This window comes from Erinaceus europaeus, chromosome 10 (assembly GCF_950295315.1).
Source record: "Erinaceus europaeus chromosome 10, mEriEur2.1, whole genome shotgun sequence".
NCBI classification, from domain to species: domain Eukaryota; kingdom Metazoa; phylum Chordata; class Mammalia; order Eulipotyphla; family Erinaceidae; genus Erinaceus; species Erinaceus europaeus.
Window position 1 is genome coordinate 39,671,968 of NC_080171.1, and position 21,507 is coordinate 39,693,474.

Sequence of the window (21,507 nt, forward strand, 5' to 3'; positions counted from 1 at the left end):
TTTTGTGAATTTAATGGTGTGGATCTGCACAATTGGAAAGAGGTCCTTTTTAAAAAGTATTTTATTTGTATATTGTATAGAGACAGGGAAAAATCAAGAGGGGAGGGGAAGGTAGGGAGAAAGAGAGACACCTGTAGTACTGCTTCACCACTCATGACACTTTCCCCCTGTAGGTGGGGAATGGTGGCTTGAATCTGGGTCCTTGTGGATTGTAGCATGTATCCTCTACCAGGTGCTTCACTGCCCAGGCCCTCAATTGGTTACAAACAGAATGTAATAATAGTATATGCCATGATACTAGTTAAAAAAAATTAAATTCTGCTTCTGGGAACAAAGAGCTGGGCATGTAAATGAAAAGGATCTGTCTCCTTTTAGTCTATCCTTCTCAATGCTTAAAAAATTAGCTTTGGGATCAGAGGAATTGCTCACTGGTAAGGGTGTGTGCCTCTCCATGTGCATGGTTTAGCTTCAAACCCTGGCACCACATGTGAGAGCCATGGCACAGGGGTGGGGGGTGTGTAGTTCTGCTGCTGTCATGTCTCTCTGGATGAAAAAGTGACTTGAGAGTGGTGAAATCATTTATGCGCGAGGCTCTGGCATATCAAAAAGTTTAAAATCAAATGCTATATTAGTAAACATTAAGAAAAGTATGGGTGCATTAATTGCTCTAGAAACATGTTAGAGCTCTCTTCAACACCAAACCTGCCATAATCCTTAGAGACAGAGCAGAGAAAGCCTGCAGCCTTCTCACATGGAACAAAACAAGTGCCATTTTTTGTTTCCCTCTCCCCATATAATATAACATATTGGGCATTCACAATGACACACACCATTCACAGAACATTTTTATTACTTTCAAGTAGTTTTAGGTTGGTTCTCACTGGTGTCTCATGGCACGGGAAGCTCATGTTGGTATTGTGCTCTCCCTTTCACCATGAAGAAGTCAAGGCACAGGGAAATGAAAGTTAATTTTGACCAGGGACTTATACCTAGTCATAGGGTAGGAAAAAATAATTGATTAGGATTCTTTTGATTTTCATTTAATATTCTCTCCACTATAACCTTCCCACAGATCCTCCACTCAAGATCACTCTCTGTGCTTCATGCCTACATTCTTGAATTGTGCTGGGGCTGGTGGTGGGGAAGTTCAGAAAAAGGTTGAAGAAGAGATGGGTAGGCATCACTTTTCCAATTTAACACACAGAATGACCCAAAATCATTCCAGGCACTAATATCAAATCCAAGAAGAAAGTTAAAATCCCCAGGACACCCAGGGATACAATTTTTTAAAATTTTTTATTTAAGAAAGGATTAACGAACAAAACCATAAGGTAGGAGGGGTACAACTCCACACAATTCCCACCACCCAATCTCCTTAACCCACCCCCTCCCCTGATAGCTTTCCCATTCTCTAGCCCTCTGGGAGCATGGACCCAGGGTCATTGAGGGTTACAGAAGGTAGAAGGTCTGGCTTCTGTAATTGCTTCCCCGCTGAACATGGGCGTTGACTGGTCGGTCCATACTCCCAGTCTGCCTCTCTCTTTCCCTAGTAAGGTGTGTCGCTGGGGAAGCTGAGCTCCAGGACACATTGGTGGGGTCTTCAGTCCAGGGAAGCCTGGCCAGCATCCTGGTGGCATCTAGAACTGCAAACTCTAGTGTACCAGGGATACAATTCTTCGTGCCTCCTCTTGGAGCAGGGCAGTGGCCTCAAGCAGTCTTACCTTGTCCACACTCTAGCTTCTGACAGGTGTGATTGGTGGGCACTATGAAGTAGCCACTTCTGCATCTTATGCATAGATCTGTGCTGTGGCAAATCTCACAGTTGTCTGAACAGGGCAGGCATGTGTGTCCCCACGCAGGGTAGAGGCCTGCCGGACACCTCTCCCGACACTCCCCCTGGTACAAGAAGCGCTCTTGGCCATACTTATCTGAACAGATAGATAATGAAAAGAGGGGTAAATGCAGAGAATCAATCATGAATCCAATATAACCAGACATTTGACTAAAAAATGATATTATCCAATGCTTTCATTTTTAAGTGATCAAAAGCAGAAAAATAAATTTAATGAAAAGTGCAATATCTGTATACTTGTAGTGGACAAGTTTTTCTTGCAGGGAACCATTTTCTTGTATTTGATGTATTTGTACTGTGACTACTATCTGGGATGTTATCACAGGAGCCCAAAGTACATTCCCTGAATACAAATCTGAGTGGGTTTAATTTTTCTCAACGACTTTCTCTTAGAATCTCATAAATCTGGAGACCTGGATATCCTGTGAGAATAAACGTATGCTTCCTGGTAGAGATGTTTTTATAATAATGCAACATTTTATGATGATTTTCAATTCTGTTGTCAAAATTACAAACTCACTTGAACTAAGGCTTGGAGATTTATGTAACTTTTGATTTCTATAATGGTAGCTTGTACAAGCACTAGAGCAGTGCAGCATATTTTACTTCTTTACATGCATCTCCCCCAAATTCCTGAGCTTCCGTCAACATTGGATCTACAAGGAAAGAAGCAATGGTCTGCAATATAAGACTATGGAAGATTGTGACTAGAGGGAATGAAACATCTTTATCATTTGTAAATGATCACAATCCAGTTCAAGGGGAATCATAGTCAGTTTTGAATAGCTACATTAAAAATTAAGATAAGTGCACTAGAGGTTTTCTTTGCTCAGAGTTGTTTAGGACAGCCATCTTTTCTGAATCCTTTCTCCCAAATGTCTCTGTTTGTGAAGAAGAGCTAATCTTTGTTACCCAGAAGAACTGGGCTCTCGAGTTCACTCATCAAATGGTCTACCACATGAAAATCAACAGCTCTTGACCTTCAAGATGCAAAACTGCTGAATATGTGGATGATGATAATCATGAACTCCATGTTGTGAGTACAGAAACTGAAAGTCAGTCTGATATTAGATTGAACCAGATGACACTGCCAGTACTCACAAGCTCAGCACTCTCAAGAGGTTTGAGTTAATATTTCTTATTGCTCTAAGACCTCACTTCAAATGGAACTTTAAAAGTACATGCTTGGATTATGGGTTTTGTAGCTACCACTTATCATGATTTGTATGCCAAAGGTTGGTGTCCTATGGGACAAAGCTTCCTTGGAGTACGTGGGGGAAAGTGTCTACTGTATCCAAATTTGATTTGTAATATTTTATTTATGAAAGGAAGGAGAACATTTAGGAAGATGGAATATGCATTTGCTGATTCTATAGTTGTAGGACAGTATCATGGGGCATAGAACCTAGAATCAATCATAAGAGGCCACGAAAGGCTCAGATTTCTAAGCTGTGCTTTTCTCAGGAACTTTATGAAGCCCTAGAAAATTCCATTTCTGCCAGTCACTTGTTTAGAAAGAATTATGTTTTTCAGAGGGACAAACTTCTTAGGGATAGATGTAAGATGTGAGGGTGAACAGTGGAAAGCCTCTCTTCCATCCATCCAGCCATGGCTACCTATTCTCTCTGCATTCTCATTGCATTAACTCAAGATTCACAGATACATAACACTACATAGCTGTTGAGTGATTAAAGGAATGAGTGAGTGGGTGAATTCATACTTGGAAACCATGCTTTTCTTTCTTATCCAACTAGATCAACAATCTCAACATAGCAGTAAATAGTAATAACGATGGGCTCAAATACCAGAGAAAATACCTTCCAATTCTTTTTTCAACATTTATTTATTAACACAAGAGAGAGAACCAGAGCATCACTGTGGCATATGTGAGGCTGGGGATTAAACTTGGAACCTCACACTCTGAAGTCTAGTGCTATAGCTAGCTACCTGCTAGGCCACCAGTTGTACTTAATGTTTCAAATGTCACTTTATTATTTGGACCCCTTTAATATTTTTTTATTTTACTTATTATTTGTGGCTGATAGTGGGTTATATTATTTTAAGATGACAGTGTATAGTTAGTTTCACACCATGCCTAGCATCAAAGTTCTGTGACCTTACCCTCCCATTTCCCAGAGATAACCATCATAGTTCTCACTTAATCTTAGAAATTTTTATTGTTTCTGTTTTTTTTTATTTGCAAGTTAATGTGTATCAATTCTCTATATTTACCTTTCACCCTTTGAGTATTTTAATCTGGATGTACATAGATTTGAGAGGTCTTAGTCCTTAAAATATACAAACTCTGAAAATATTTGTTATTTAATCAGTAATAATCCCAGAGGGAGCAAAAATTACTACCATAATATATGTAATGAATAAAGTAGGTGGGCTAGAAGTAAAATTATTAATAAGTATACTCCATTTATCTTAAATGCAAATCATTTTAATTTATGTAAAATGTATTCTCTCCCACTCTTTCAAATGTGATACTATCAATTTTTTTCATTTTTCTCAGTTTAGTGTAACTGAAAATAAAGACAGTTCTTTATCAGAAAAACATGTAATATGACTCTGGTAACTGACTACCCTAGGATTAATAAAACTACTTGGGGTGTTAGGGATTGTGGAAAAATGGAGAGTTGTCTCTTTGGTTTCCAATCATTTATGTTTATGCCCAATGCTGGGAGAAATAAAAGCCCTGGGATTTTTTTTTTCTTGGAAAAACATAGAAACAAAACAAAGGGTCTGGGCAGTGGCACCTGTGGCAGATTGCATATGGTACAATGTGCAAGGACTCAGGTTGAAGACCCAGGTCCCCTCCTATAGAAGGTGGAAGCTTCATGCATGGTCAAGCACTGCTGCAGGTATCTATATCTTTCTTATTCTCCATCTCCCTATCCCCTCCTCTCAATTTTTCTCAGCTTCTATCCAAAAGATATAATTAAAAAAAATCAAACTGCTCAGTTTTTTGTGGGTTTTTTTCTTCTTCTTCAGTTTAAAATTTGGCTCATTTTTCTCCCAGGGTACTGCTCCGGCATGAGAGTCTGTTTGCATATCCATTATGTTATCTCCCTTGCCCTTGTCTCAAATTTTTAAAGCTTTATGCAGGTCAAATAAAATAGTTATCTGTCCTGTATGAATTCAAAGTGGGAGCAGGTATAGGAGACTGGTTAAACTGAAGAGGACTTTTGAGATCCTGGAGTCTAATCCATTGACAGAAGAAACTTCTAAAATTAATAAAAGCTGAGACACAAAGGGTCATATTTTTGGCTTTTGTAAATGATTCTTTTATTTATTTTAAGAGCTCTGGCAACTTCTGAGTGGGGATACCTCAGACCGAGAAGACCCTGGCACAGCCTCTGTTAAGATCTCCCTTCTCCTCTCTTTTCTCTTACAAAGATTGAATGTGTCTTCTTTACTTCTCTGCCTTTTCACTTCTACTTCAACAAGTGTTGGGTTCATTTCATGTTGTGTGATGTCATGTTTACATAGACTTTCTCTTTCTCTGGAAGGACATCTCTAAGCGTCTCATCTCCTTAGAAGTAGTATGTCTTTGTCTACAGTAATATAAACTCATGTCCTGACAACATACAGAAATATCAAAGTTGGACATACTGTCTAATGAACAGCTGTCTCATTTCAATCCCTCATCCCTGGAGATGAAGTGACTGAGGCAAAACAAATAATGCCTAGTGGTAGAACAAGTCTGGAGCAAGGAAGGATGAAAAGTAGCCAGATTCCCTCACCTGTTCCACAGGAGGTACAATTTGAAGGCTCGTTTCCTTGGCATTCTTGGCAGGTGTAGTGGCATGGATGACATTGATCCTTAAAGTCAAATTTCCCCAAGGGACAGTTCAAAGCACACTGGCCATCATCAAAAAACCTAGGGAAAAAAAAATGGCAAACTTCGAGAGCTTGTATGGGTGATTTTCTGGAATGGTGTCAGGACATGTGGTACTCATATTTCACTACAATGAGTTGGTTTTATTGTTGCAGAAACAGGGATATGCCTGGGACTGATCATCATAGAACATGTGGGATATTAGTCATGTATCCATCCTTGGTCCAAAGTTTAGACCTAACAGCAGGCGTGCCAGAAATTAGCAGGGGGTGGGGCCGGGTAGGGAGGAACCCTGACTGTGGTTTCAAAGGAGCTGACTGGTTCCTGCAGTGATGAAACCCATATAGAAGGTCCCCATCAAATCCAGGCCACAGTCAGATGGAGGCTTTGAACTTCAAGAAATGAAATGCATCTCTAAATTCAGAGGTCTTAGAAAACATTCTTTCTTTAATTACCAGCATGGCTACACTTTAGAAAGGAAAGGTCAACTCCAAGAGCATTTTTTTAGCATAATAAATCTTTTTTAGAAAATTTTTTATTTATAAAAAGGAAACATTGACAAAACCATAGGATAAGAGGGGTATGGCTTCGCTCAGTTCCCACCACCAGACCTCCATATACCAACCCCTCCCCTATAGCTTTCCTACTCTTTAACCCTCTGGGAGTATGGACCCAAGGTCATTGTGGGTTGCAGGTCTGGCTTCTGTAATTGCTTCCCCGCTGAACATGGACGTTGACAGGTCGATCCATACTCCCATCCTCTCTCTTTCTTTCCCTAGTGGGGAAGGGCTCTGGGGAAGCAGAGCTCCAAGGCACATTGGTGGGGCTGTCTGTCCAGGGAAGTCTGGTCACATCCTGCTAGCATCTGGAACCTAGTGGCTGAAAAGAGAGTTAATATACAAAGCCAGACAAACTGTTGGACAATTATGGACCTAAAGGCTGGAATAGTTCGACCCTTTGAAATATAACTAAAATATGCCTGCTAGCTATCTACAAAATGGAGGACCCCTCCAATGCTTCACCTGCACTATTCCAAGAGCTTTTAAAGGGTAGAAGTAAGAACTGCCTAGGCACTGTAGTGTAGGTATTACAGCATATGGCAAATCATCAATGAACTCTTATTTTCAATGTCATTTTTCACCACATTTTCTGGTGCATACAGTACTACAGTCTCTATTTTATGACCATGTTTGCAAAAATATGTAAGATATTTCAGATAGGTAAGTAATGTAAGCATCTAAAACCTTTGATTTTATACATGTCACACATATACGCAATGCTGCTATTAGTGTGCTTATAGTTTTGCTTCTCTTCTTTGCAAGGTAATCACAAGAAGAAATATATTTCTATTTTGATTAGAAAGATGCAAAACGTTTACCAAGTGCAGGTAGTATGGGTAGATGAAATGAACTGGATGGTTTCACCCTCAAATTTGTCAAGACAGAGAGTCTTTGAGAGGGACAGAGCTGAGGATGTCTGTTTCAGTAAGTTCCTGGATGACTTAGACGACACATTTTTAGAACTCTGTTCTACCTGCTCTGGATCACTGTGTGGTTTGTTAATAGATTCCTATGTAGCACAGGTAATGCCACCTTAGTGTCTCTTAGAGCTTCTGTAGAATACAACTGATTGAAAACAACAGTGATTTGAATTGTGGTCTACTTAAATGAGAATTATTTTCCTGTTCAAGGGTTCTGCATCAAATAATCATTGAAGATGTTTAGTTTAATCCCTGGGTGCAGAACCCACACACAGGACAGTCACTACCTCCTTCCCTTACTCAAGAGTTATCTATAACAAATAGTGGATCAGTTGTGAGGTTAACTGAGCACACACGGCACATATAACCCTGAGGGCAGAATGCTGGCACCTAAGTCTAGGAGAAATGAGACCTCTCTCTCTCTCTCTCTCTCTCTCTCTCTCTCTCTCTCTCTCTCTTCTCACAGAGTAGCACTGATTTGTCCAAATCTGTTTCTTCATGACTGTAGCTCAACTAGGTCTGGACTGGAGTGAGCCATCTCAGTCTCTGCTTTGGAAGAAATTAGTTTTGGGGACTTCTGGTCTTCTATCACATCTGTGCCATTTTGAAACTGAATGGGTTTAAAGCCAACAACCTGAGCCAGGATTCTGCCTTCTTTTTGGCTTCTCTGTCCCTCAGATTCAGGTCAGCAAACACAGAGCCACTGCAGGAAACACTCCTTTTGACCCACTTCAGAGCAGAGTTCCAACCCTAAACAGACATACACACTCATCTGGCTGTCTGTGTCAACCCCCATCCCCTACTCCATGGCACACGATGAGAACACTATGCTTTAAGCCCAGACTTTTAGTTGATGGCTCTGATGCCAACAGAGGACTGTCTCAGTCCCACCCTGGATCTGGGTTCTGCCCTAGAAGATTTTTCAAGGAATAACTTGGATGTGACTATTTTTTTTAAAGCCATAACAAAAATTTCCCCTTGAGGAAAACTGCCTAAGAGCTTGCTAAAGTTTTTTTTTTTAATTATCTTTATTTATTTATTGGATAGAGACAGCCAGAAATCAAGAGGAAAGTATTGGAAAGAGAGGAAGAAAGAGAGAGACATCTGCAACACTGCTTCACCACTTGTGAAGTGTTCCCTCTGCATGTGGGGACTGGGGACTCGAACCTGGGTCCTTGCACATTGTAACGTGTGCTCAACCAGATGTGTCACCACCCAGCCCCTTGCTAAACTTTTTAAACAAGGAGGCTACTCAATGCTGTGACGATGAGGAGAATAGAACCTATTTATTCTTGAGGGTTCATTTTTCTTGCTAAATTCAATTGAAAAAGGGGATGGAAAATACATCTTCTTCCACCCCATTTTTTTTTTTTTAGCAAGAGATGACAGATTGGTTTAGAGGGAGATTATTTCTCCTGAGAGTAATGGTAAAACAGGTGGTATAATGCTTCTATGTTAATGTAGGGAAGGGGCTACATTTTTTAATTGAGTGCTTATTTTTTTAGGAAAGTACCAAGTAAGATAATTGTACTGTACACTACCCCTTAACCTATACTTTTAAAAAATATTTATTTATTTATTTATTCCCTTTTGTTGCCCTTGTTGTTATATTGTTGTAGTTATTATTGATGTCATTGTTGTTGGATATGGCAGAGAGAATGGAGAGAGGAGGGGAAGATAGACATGGAGAGAGGGGGAGAGAAAGATAGACACCTGCAGACCTGCTTCACCGCCTGTGAAGCACTCCCCTGCAGGTGGGGAGCCAGGAGCTCGAACCGGGATGCCAGTCCTTGCGCTTTGCGCCACGTCGCTTAACCCGCTGTGTTACTGCCCAACTCCCAACCTATACTTTAAAAAAAAATTATTTATTTATTTTCCCTTTTGTTGCCCTTGTTGTTTTATTGTTGTAGTTGTTATTGTTGTTGTTATTGATGTTGTTGGATAGGACAGAGAGAAATGGAGAGAGGAAGGGAAGACAGAGGGGGAGAGAAAGACACCTGTGGACATGCTTCACCACCTGTGAAGCGATTCCCCTGCAGGTGAGGAGCCAGAGGCTCGAACTGCATCCTTATGCTGGTCCTTGCGCTTTGCACCACGGGCGCTTAACGCACTGTGCTACCGCCTAACTCTCCTTAACCTATACTTTTATAAAAATACTGGTAACATACTCAGTCTTCGCAAGTAATTCTTTCTCAAGACTGAAAGGGAGACCAATCATGTGTGATGGAAGGGACGGAATTACATTATTTCCTGCACCCACCGCCCCCATCAAGAAAAATTGCGAAGGGAATTGTAGAAAAATAGTTTTAACTGGTAGTTGCCCATGAAGACTAACAAATCTTCCTTCCCTAGTGGAGAAGAATAGATTCCTTACTCTGGACTCCATGGGGCTTGTGAAAACCATCTATATAAATTCAAGTCAAACCATCTCTAAGACTATTAGTTATCCATTTTGTAGATAGTTGAGACACTCAAGCCTATAGGGGAAGAATTTCTCTAAGTTACACATGCTCTTTACTTTTTCTGGGCAGTGAACCAAGAAAAGTGGCAGCAGAACTAAGTAATAAAGAGTTGGGATTAGATGATGCTCTCATGGTTGGCAGTGAATGTTCCAGAAGCCCCAGGCTTTCTCTCTCTCTCTCTCTCTCTTTCCCTCTCTCTCTCTCTCTCTGTGTGTGTGTGTGTGTGTGTGATTTGAACCTGAACAGAAGAAATAGCAAGTCAGTGTGTGCTTGTTGGATTGACCTTACTAAAGCCATAACAAGGGGCACTTGGTGTAATTTGCTGGTATTTTAATGTTATAACTATAAAATCTGCAAGTATTTTTCACCTTGAATTTATTGAAACAGATTAAATAATATATTTGTGAGTGAGTCAAGACAGAGGGAACTCTTACATGCTTTCCATTAACTGACTGCTCTGTAACTTTTGCAGGTCTGAGTTGGGAAATTAGCTTGGACAAAAAGGACTGTAGTGTTACGGAGATCCACTGTGAATAGCAGTGGCACAGATGGCACTTGCTTCCTCCAAGTTTTCTGCCACTTTTAAGGAGCTTAAGCCAAGCATCATGAGTGGCGAAGCAGTGCTGCATGTGTCTTTCTTTCTTTCTTTCTTTCTTTCTTTCTTTCTTTCTTTCTTTCTTTCTTTCTCCCTATCTCCCCTTCCCATCTCCATCTCCATTCCTCTCCATCCTATCAAATAAAAGCAATAATAATAATGATAATAATAAAAAATAGCTGCTGCGAGTGGTGGATTCATTGTATAGGCATTGAGCTCCAGTGATGACCTTTGAGGGGAAAAAAGGTTATTATGGAATTTTTATTTGGTCTTGCTGAGTCATTACTGCACTGGGCCACCTTTTTTAGCTAGAGAGAGATAGAGAAATAAAGGGAGAGATAGCACAGCACTAAGACTTCCTCCAGTATAGTGGGGTCCAGGCTCAAACCTGGGTCATATGCATGACAAAACAGATATACCAGGTGAGCTATCTTGTGGGACTTATTGTGGAAGATTTTAAACACAGACGGGGTTGGGAAAGTCACAATGTATTTTTCTATGCAAAAATGGGTCATGACTTTTCTGAAAACCCGATATAAACATGCAGGAAATAAACATATAAACAAGACACAACAGTGTCCACATTATGTGCTTATTATTTCAATAATTGTCAACATATCACCAATCTTTTTTAATCACTATTTTTTCAGTTGTGGAAATGCTGTTTTCTCAGATAGCTAAGACTGTTGTCATAGGAATGCCATTTTATATCTCACATGGCCAATATTTTATTTTATTATTTTTATTGTCACCTATAAAAGGGTTGTTGCTGGCTTGGTGCTGGCACTATGTATCCACCACTCCTGGTGGCCATTTTTCCCTTTTTTTTCCTTCTTTCTATTATACTTGATAGGACAGAGAGAAATTTAGAGGGGAAGGGGGAAAGAAAGATGGACATCTGCAGACCTTCCTTATTGCTCATGAAGCATCTCCTGCATGTGGGGAGTGGGGATTTGAACCTAAGTTCTTGTGCAAGGACCTTGTGCCTGTCCCCAATCTTACTTCATTTCCCCACTGATTTCCTTCCCTCCTAATTATTTGTAAGCAAACCTGTAAGTTACATGTTTTCATTTTCCTTGTCTCTGATATCTGATTACTGTAAAAAATGGCGATTAATCCCTAGCACTGCAAAAACGGTATCATCTGTTTTCCATCTACACCATGCCTCGGCCTCGTGTGAGCTTAATGTGCAGCTTGGCAATACGAGAATCCGGCATGAAGCCCAGCCAGTCTATCTTGGCGTTACTCTCTATCGATCGCACTCTGTCATTTCATGAACATCTCATAAAAACTGCAGCAAAGGTGGGTGCAAGGAATAACATCAAGACTGGCCAGCTCCTCATGGGGCGTGAGCGCTTCCACACTACAATCATCATCTCTGGTATTATGCTATTCCACTGCAGAATACTGTGTCCCAGTATGGTTCCGTAGCCCCCATGTCCACTTGGTCGATTCCAAATTATATTCCTCCATGAGGATAATTTCTGTAACCATCCGTTCCACCCCGGTTCCATGGCTGCCAGTTCTTAGCAACATCGCCCCGCCAGATATTCGTCGGGATGCGGCATCATCTAAGTTCATTTCCCACGTCTACGCTCGACCGGACCTGCCAATATACGCGGATATCTTCACCCACCCTGTCCAACGCTTGACGTCTCGTCACCCAATCTGGTCCCCTACGCCTACACTGAACTTCTCTGTTCCAGACTCTTGGAAACAGAGTTGGCAGTCAGCTGAGGTAAAGAACAAACACCTCATCACAGACCCCTGCAAGCGTCAACCCGGCTTTGACCTAGCACGTTATGATTGGGCCCTCCTCAATCGCTATTGAACAGGCCATGGCCGGTGCGCTGCTATGTTCCATCGCTGGGGAGCCAGAGACGACCTGAACTGCCCCTGCGGCTCCAGACAGACTATGACCCACATAGTCAACGACTGCCACCTCTCCAGACTCAAAGGAGGTCTCGAAACTTTACATCAGGCTCAACCTGATGCTGTTGACTGGCTACGGAAGAAGGGCAAATGCTAGAAGAAGAATTTTCCTTCCAGATAAAAAAGCTCCTTTCAGGATGTTCTTTATTCTACTTGGATTGGAGCTACCTAGAAATTTAAGGCTAGGAAGAAACTCAGAGGGACCAATTGTCCTAGTTATTTTGTCTTCCCTAACCTCTCACTATCCCAGATTCATTTGTTGACCTTGTCTGCTTGCTGTGTTCTGGAAATATGCCCCCAAGGGCAGGATCACAGCCACAAGCTCACTTCACTCACTGGTAAGGGGTGTTTCTCATTGTCTTCTGATAAATATCAGATTAGAGAAACACAAGCAGGAGATCTGAGGGTAGGAGGCCAGTGAGACTAGAGTATTTATTCCTCACCCCCCCTCCAAAGCTGCAAGTATGGAGTGTCTGTCTTCAACAACTTCAGTGTCTATTAGCATCCCTTCTCCTACTATTCTAGCTTTCGCTTCAGCCCTGGGGATTGAACTGTCCTACCATAGTTTTTCCCCAGAGTCTCATATCCCTAGACTTTGATCTGCTAGTGCACTTGTTTGAACTTCTTGACTGAGTGTCTTAGTCCCAGGTATAAATTCAATATTAATAAAGTCAATATTCAAGACATCTTGAACAGACTTGGTCATACTAAAGACATTATTTTGGATAATACTTTGCTGCCATTTCATGAACAAAGAGCCAACATTATAATCTGTCAAAGTATTGTCTTGACTCTTTCTCAGGAAAATGCAGATAAGAAAAGATGTCATGGGGGCTGAGATCCGGGGTCTTGGTGCATGATGGTGGAGTAGGACCTATGTTGGGGGTAAGAGTTCTGCAGAGACCTATCACAGGGAGATGAGAAATTATACCCATGTGTCAAAACTACACTACAATCCATTCACCCCCTAATAAAGAAAAAAATATATGAAAGAAAATAAGTTAAATATGTATGAATGACATTACATGATAATCTTCCTTGGATATATTTGTCATCAGTTGCAACTAGGAAAAGAGATGGGAATGAAATGGAGCACTTAAGGGATAAGAACAAAAATGTTCCTAGGGAATGTGATTTCCTTAAAAGGACAGCCTGGTTCAAGGCTCATCACATGCTTTTTTTTCTCCAAAAGCAAAATCATGAATGATAAATAAGCTAAACTATCTAAATGAGATAGTAGGTGTGCTGCTAATCTTCCTAGACCAATGGGCTCAGATATCTTTTTAAGATAGAGAAGGGGGGGGGGAGAGAAACAACAGCACTAAAGTTTCTTTCCATTCAGTGGGGGCCAAACATAAACCTGGGTCCCTCATATGGCAAAGTAGTTGGATTTTTTTAAAATAGCCATTTATAATGGTAGATTTCCCCCCTTACTTCTCATGAACCTGAAATACCTAGGATTTCTTCAGTGTACACTGGGTAATGGTAGCTACTTTATTACACAAAATCTGAAATATTCCTCTGTTTCCACATGTGTCCAAATATTTAATAGGATTTGACTGTCTATATGGGGAATAGTTTTTTAAAAATATTTATTTATTTATTTTCCCTTTTGTTGTCCTTGTTTTTTATTGTTGTTGTAGTTATTATTATTGTTGTTATTGGTGTCGTCATTGTTATATAGGACAGAAAGAAATGGAGAGATTTCGGGGTGTCTCTCTCCCTCTCCTGCGGGGTGGTCTCCAGGGGAAAGGTAACGGGCTGGTTCTTTCTCACTCACGACAGGGGTGACACGAAGTAAAAGACACCAGGGAACTCTTAGTGTGCCTAGAATCTGAGTCCTAGAATCCCAGAATCCTAGTGTCCGTTTATTAGCAAAGTGGACATGAGTTAAATAGAAAAGCAATGGAGGTAATTATTATTGAAATATGACAGAAATTACAGGTTTCTTAACAGTCAGCATGCCCCTAAGGTAGGGGGCTGGTATGACAGGAATTGATGAGATACAAGACAGTTATTCTCCATGACACAAGCAACTTAATTATCCAAAGGTATTTGAGAGAAGCATAGGGGTTAAACCCATAGGGTGAGGCAGAGAGAAGATGGATATCAAAAGGCCATATAGTTTGGAATTTCTCTTGTCTGGGGTCTGAGGTGTGTGATGAAGTGTGTGATAAGGTGTGTTCTTCTGTGATCAGAAGGTGACTTTGAATAAGTGAATCTGTGGCCATGTGGCCTGCAGTTAATGGAGGGAAGTATTGGGGCTTCTGTGGGCCTGAGAGTCAAGAAGGAAAGAACCAAGTCTGAGTTTCCCCCCTTATGCTCACCTCGGTTGAGAGAGACTTACCAAGAGGTTATCATCTCAGACCTCCATCCAAAGACAGGGTTTGTTCTCCCTAAGCTCTATCAGGCATACACATGGTCCCAACAGAGAGAGCAGGGGAAGACGGGGAGAGAAAGATCAACATCTGCAGATCTGCTTCACCACTTGTGAAGCGACTCCCCTGCAGGTGGGGAGCCGGGGGCCTGAACCAGCATCCTTACTCTGGTCCTTGTGCTTCGCACCACGTGCGCTTAACCTGCTGTGCTACCACCCGACTCCCAATATGGGAAATAAAAGAAAAACAGGATCTGTTTTTAAAATGCTGCCTATATTTAACTTAATTGTATGCCCCTAAGCTGCCCCTTTTTTTTAAAACTTAATTATTATTTTTTTATTGTCACCAGCATTTACCCTGGAGCTCGTTTGCCTGTGTGACGAATCCACCACTCCAGGTGGCCAGTTTTTCCTTTTTTTTTTTTTTTGTCTTTTACTTGATAGGACAGAGATAAATTGAGAGGGGAGAGTCTCGTAGGAACACTGGGACCACAGGCATACTAGTCCTGTAGTGGACTAGCTGTAGCTATGCTATCTGTCCTCTAGCACTGAGATTTTTTTTTCTTTGCCTCCAGGGTTATCACTGGGGCTTGTTGTCTGCACTATGAATCCATTGCTCCTGTGGCTATTTTTTCAATGTTTTTTTTTTTTTTCCTTTGGATAGGACTGAAAGAAGTTGAGAGGGGAGGAGAAGATAGAGAGGGGGAGAGAAAGACACCTGCAGACCTGTGTCACCGCTTGTGAAGCGACCCCCCCTGCAGGTGGGGAGCTGGAGGTTGGAACCAGGATCCTTGCAGTGGTCCTTGCGCTTCATACTATGTGAGCTTAATCTTGTGTGCTATTGCCTGGACCCAGCACTGTGAACTTTTAAGACTGTCCTTAATGTCTCCTTATTTCCTCTCCCCTTCCCTTGTTATCCTCCCTCTCATCTTCCCTTCTCCTAACCCTGTTTCTTTTCCTTCCTTCCTTCCTTCCTTCCTTCCTTCCTTCCTTCCTTCCTTCCTTCCTTCTTTATTTCCTTCCTTTTTGTTTTTGAAGGAGTTGTTTGAAAACTCAAGCAAAGAATATTGATTGTACACTTTATCCAGGTCAATAACACACACATTTATTGAATTATACTACATGTCAAGCACTGAAGGACCAAAGACAAATACAGCAGTTCTTGCTCAGGATATTGCAGTGCTGAGGAAGATTTAAATGAAATGGCTGTTGTGTGGGCAGCAGAAATATCCATCCTTGAGATGCACCTGCCAGTGGAGCAGCCTTATCCTATCTCTCTACAGAGAGATCCTACTTTCTTTTTTTAAAAATATTTATTTTATTTATTTATTCCCTTTTGTTGCCCTTGTTGTTTTATTGTTGTAGTTATTATTGTTGTTGTCGTCATTGTTGGATAGGACAGAGAGAAATGGAGAGAGGAGGGGAAGACAGAGAGGGGGAGAGAAAGATAGACACCTGCAGACCTGCTTCACCGCCTGTGAAGCAACTCCCCTGCAGGTGGGGAGCCGGGGTTCGAACCGGGATCCTTATGCCGGTCCTTGTGCTTTGTGCCGCCTGTGCTTAACCCGCTGCACTACAGCCTGACTCCCGAGATCCTACTTTCTATCCATTTTGAAAAGCAGTAATGAAACAAGTCAACAAATATTAAATGTTAGAGTCAGAAGTACTGGCTAAAATTACAACAGGCTCTCAACTTTCTTCATTAGAAATTTCCATTGTGTTGAGATCATCCCCTCAGATACTTGATACTTCCTCATTTATTTAGCTATCAAACATTAAGTGCCTATTGCTTCTCTAGCACTGTGGTACATAATACAGATACAAAGGTGAGTATTTCAGGGGGATTATACTTTAACAAAGAGATAGGTTTGTAAAATAATGTATCAGAATGTCACAGGCATTCTTAAGGAAGGTTATAGAGATCAGGCAGGAATATAAATTGGGGAGGTTAATTATACTTGTAAGAGATCAAAATGTTTCATCTTCAACTCTAGAAGTATGAATGGATATTTCTTCTCAATCAAGTAGATAGATATGATGTTGAGGGATGGATGTATAGAAAGGGATGAGATTCCAGGCACCAAAGGCACCATCTTTGTCAGTGAGAGCATTCCTCTAGAGTCCAGAAAGCTGATACTTGTGGCAAGTGTCTGTTTTTACAGAGATATATTGTGGCCAGACTACAGTTGGCCTTTGGGTCATGAGAAGGAGATTCATTCTTTTTGTAGACCCAAGAGGCACCTCAGAGGTGGTAAGAGTCTCCTTTATCCATCCTCCCTCTCTTGAGTTCCCAAACCCATGAGGCACTGAAAGCCCACTCACCTTGAAACTGGACAGCCTGTGCAGTCTTTCTGGGTCGGGCCCCAACACTTGGAACATGAGGTATCACAGGGCTGACAGTGGCCATGCTCATCAGCATATTCACCTAGGAAAGAAAGTCATGTTGTTTATCTCATTTCTACACGCCAATGCTATCTGGCTGTCATCTGATTGTATCTAGCTCTCTCCCTGACTGCTGAAAAGCAATGGAATCAACACAGAGAAAACAGACTTGTAATGTATTAATTGACCTTATAATAATAACTGTTCTCTCCCAAGGACCCCAGAAGTTAGACTCTCAAAGTTACAATGTAATGACAGAATTTTAGATCAAGACAGAATGTGCTGTAGAGTTTTATAAATATTAGAAGCTGAAAGGGGCTTCCCCAGAAGCCCCTTTACTGAATTGCCACTGAATCTTTCTGTAATAACTGAGGCTTCATGAAGAACCCAGTTATAACCTTAACTCAAGCCAGTCAGCAAGCAGGAAGGACCCACCCAGATCTTGTCCTATTACTTTGACGATGGTGGGGAGATGGGTGGGGATTGTGGCTACCAGTGAAGAGTGGGAGTTGAACTTGGCTGACATTTGACAGATGAAATGGCATCTCACCCAGATAGAGGAATGAGCATTCTTCATTGGAGAATGCCTCTGTCCAAAGGAGAAAGACATTTGAAGCCATCTCACAAAAGCAAATCCAACCTCATGTACCTTTTGTGAACTTTTAAGAAATTATTCCCATGGCAAAGATGGTAGAGAGACCAAACCTCACTCTCTTCATTGAATTCAGTTTTCTATCAACATTATACTTACCCTCCCCTGCCATTTTCTTAAACACACACACACACACACACACAAAACAAAACAAAACAAAACAAAACAAAACAAAACAAAACAAAACAAAACAAAACAAAACAAAACAGTCTTATCTAAAGAGTCACTTTGCATTGTTTGGAAATGATCATGTCTGAAATATAGATGTGCAGGTTTCCACAGAGCTGTCACCTTCATTTGCCCCATTCCCTAACTTTCCCAACTCTGTGAGAACAAGTCTGGACATTGTCTATCTGACATCCAGCCAGAATAGTGATGAGACAGGACATGACCATGGTTTAATCAAGAAGACTTTTTGCAATTCCAGAACTTGCTGCCAGATTTATCACATTAAAAATGCCCTGGAAATAAATAGATTTGACTGAGGAGGGATGAAGGGAAAGCCAGCCCTCTGTCTTTTGCCATAAACTTGCTAAGTGCATTTGAATAAGGTAGACTTTATATCAGTCTTCTGCTTTGCTAGGTGAAAATGAAGAGACAAGTAGAGTTCATCTTTACATAGAAAAAGCCTTCCATGTATAGGTATTTATTTATTATTTTAAATTTTTAAAAATCTTTATTTATTTGATAGAGACAGCCAGAAATTGAGAGGAAGGGGGAGATAGAGAAGAAGACAGAGAGACACCTGCAGCACTGCTTTACCACTTGGAAAGCTTTTCCCTTGCAGGTGGGGACCAGGGCTTGAACTGGGTCCTTGCGCACTACAACATGTGCACTCAACCAGGTGTGCAACCACCCGGCCCCCTATTCATTTACATTTATTATCTACAGGGGGAAAGTTTATCTTCTCAGCAATGCAGTCATTTCAAGTGGCACACTATGTAATCCTATACTCTGCTCTTCTCACTCTCTGACTTGTTGCCAAGCACAGCAGGGGACAGGCATCTGATACATAACCTTTAGAATGAGACTGTCTTTCTTAGCTCAGGAGTGGGCCCCAGGAGTCCAGGGCCCAGAAGAATGAATAGCCATCCAAGGCAAAGTTTGTAGATATTCAGTGTTCACTGTACAGGACACCTGTACAGTCAAGTGCAGGTCAGAAATGCACCCCATATTCATCTCACCAAGCTGTGTACTCTCACTTGACTGCCTCTGACTTTGTAGACTGTGCCTTTTTAATATTTTTAATTTATTTTAAAAAGGAGATATTAACAAAACCGTAGGATAGGAGGGGTACAACTCCATACACTTCCCACCACCAGATCTCTATATCCCGTCCCCTCACCTGATAGCTTTCCCATTATTTATCCCTCTGGGAGTATGGACCCAAGGTCATTGTGGGTTGCAGAAGGTGGAAGGTCTGGCTTCTGTAGTTGTTTCCCCGCTGAACATGGGCTTTGACTGGTCAGTCCATACTCCCATAGACTGTGCCTTTTACTAATTTGTACAAAGGTATTAGAATGGGCTGGTTACATTCTTAGTAATCAGCAGCCCCAAAGCTGAAAAAGTCTGTCTAGTACTCGTGAGGATTTCAAGGTAGAACTGGCTTATTCAGCATAGGCATTGTGCTTATCTAGCCTTCTTTTATTGAGTCAGACTACTCTCCTTCCATTTCACCTTTTATTTATTGCTCTGGCTCTAATATCTTTCACATCCACTGTAAAAGGTATACCAGTTGAACTTTATGATCATGTCTAGACAGCACCAAGACAAAGAGCAGGACAGTTCTGGTGGGAGGAAGTAGGTCTTGCCTACATGACCAATGCAAACAATTTATAATTGCAGGATGATAGCTGTGTTGTTTTTAAAATATATGTACTGAGTATCATAGGGATGGGGAGGGTCATAGGGGCTTTCAAATCCATAAAAAGTGTATTCTAGGGGAACATAGTATCACAGATAGTACAGCTTACTCATTCATATACTTATTAATTCCAATAATACTTTTAAATATCTGTTAACTAGGTACTAGGTCAGATTTAACTTAAAATGGCACATTCTTTTAGTCTCAAAGATTTGTTGTAGGGCAACAAAATGGAATAAATAAAATAAATATTAAAAAAAGATTTTTTTGAGAAGAATGATTTGTAAAGAGGTGGTTTCAATCTTACCAGGAGCCTCCAACTTTCCCAGACAGTTTAGAGTGGAGTCTAAAGCACAAGGGCACTGCTAGACCTGAAGGCAAAGGCCAGTACTTGACATTCTTATCTGTACCTAGAGAAATGGGCACAGTGATTTGGTTTTTGTTTATTTCCTAATAGTAATGTCAATCTCTGTGATGTATTGGATCCAGTGTTGGAGTAGTTCAAAGTAAATTCATTTTGTTCTGCTAAATTGTATATGGCTTAGATGGTTCTGATTGTTATACTTTGTCCATCCACATTCAGTTTCCTTTGTAATTACAGTTGATGCATGGCTGTAATAGCAAAAGCTAAATATCAAGGCTATTTAGATATTACTCTTGATTTTTTTTCTTTGCAGAACTGGGATCTCATGCATGTGTAATTTCACTGCTTCTGGGTTTTATTTTCATTCATATATAGAGAGAGAGACAGACAGAGAGAGGCAAAGACACCACAGTGCCAGGACTTCCCCTGGCTCCATGGCATCTCTTATGTGATGCTGGGGCTCAAACCTGAGTCACACATGGTAATGTCCTCACTCTTATCAGTAACCTGTCTCTGTGACCTTACTATGAAATAGTAAATGCTTCTCTATATTTCTTGTTTACCTCCTTATTGGCTCCCATAAACTAGTAGGCATCATGCTTCCTTGATTTTCTCAAATATAATAATCACTATTGGCATTTTGTACGTACCATCTTTGGTTAGGGCTGAAGCAATAACATAGTAGCTATGCAAAAAGATTTTCATTTTTGAGGCATCAAGGATCCTAGGGTTAGTCCCTAGCAGAAGCTTAAACTGGAGCTTAGCAGTGCTCTGGTAAAAATTTTAAAAAGTGCCATCTTAGATGTGATCATTACTAAAAGGTGCCCCATCACCAGGATTACAGATAAACTCTGCTAATCCAGCCTTCTTGCTAACCCAACCCCCCCCCCCCATGAATGTAGCTCACCCAGGTGGCACCTTAGGCTTCTTTTTTAAAAAAATATTTATTTATTATTTATTAGAAAGGTAGGAGTAGAGAGAGAGAAAGAACCAGACATCTCTCTAGTAAATGTGCAGCCAGGGTTCAAACTCAGGACTTCATGCATGAGAGTCTAATGCTTTATCCACTGCACCACCTCCCGGACCACACACCTCAAGCTTTTTGATCAGCCTTTCATTCACCTTTCTATCTCCCTCCTGCCTTCTTTACTAGGACTAGGCCAAACTTTTCCAAGAATCTAGTTCCTTCCATTCTTTCTCAGATGGTACTTCACTACTTGACTTGCTAAAGGATACTGTTTCCATAACATCTCTTTTCTCAATGTGAAAATCCATCCCTATCTTTTTCTTAGCTAATCACTAGCTTCCTGTCTCTAAGAAGATAGTTAACTCTCTTCTCCTGGCCATTGTCAATTCTCTAATGAATGTTCTTAGTCTTTCTTTGGAGTGTTTCTTCACCTGCCCTTCTGACATCAATCTTTTCTATACAGTCCCTGTGTCATCTACTGATCCACAAAAATTTTATACAACCTAAAACCTTCTCATAAGCTTTTTTCTCCTTGATAAGTGATGGTTAAAATCTTTAAGATGCTGTTTCTTTTATAGCTTCTGAGGCCCACAGGAGCCACAGTGGCTCTGTGCTTGATGCTCTTGTCTCAACATCCAAGCAAAGCTCTCTGCAAGAGTGGAGCCTCATGGTAATCCAATGCAATTTAGTGGACTTTCAGAATACAGCTATGTTTTGGTATTGTCAGTTCCCCAAA

At 40.9% G+C, this 21,507-nt stretch overlaps 1 protein-coding gene across 1 annotated transcript in view; it reads right to left on the reverse strand.

Moving 5' to 3' along the window:
- The window catches only part of LOC132540957 (proprotein convertase subtilisin/kexin type 5-like), a 103,410-nt gene that overhangs the window by 69,583 nt on the left and 12,320 nt on the right, over positions 1-21,507 (reverse strand). Inside the window, exons 2-4 of the mRNA XM_060200783.1 lie at positions 16,865-16,973; positions 5,602-5,738; positions 1,722-1,928 (exon numbers count right to left, since the gene is read on the reverse strand). Of these exons, the coding sequence (XP_060056766.1) occupies positions 1,722-1,928; positions 5,602-5,738; positions 16,865-16,973 (453 nt within the window). The remainder of the gene's footprint in view (positions 1-1,721; positions 1,929-5,601; positions 5,739-16,864; positions 16,974-21,507) is intronic.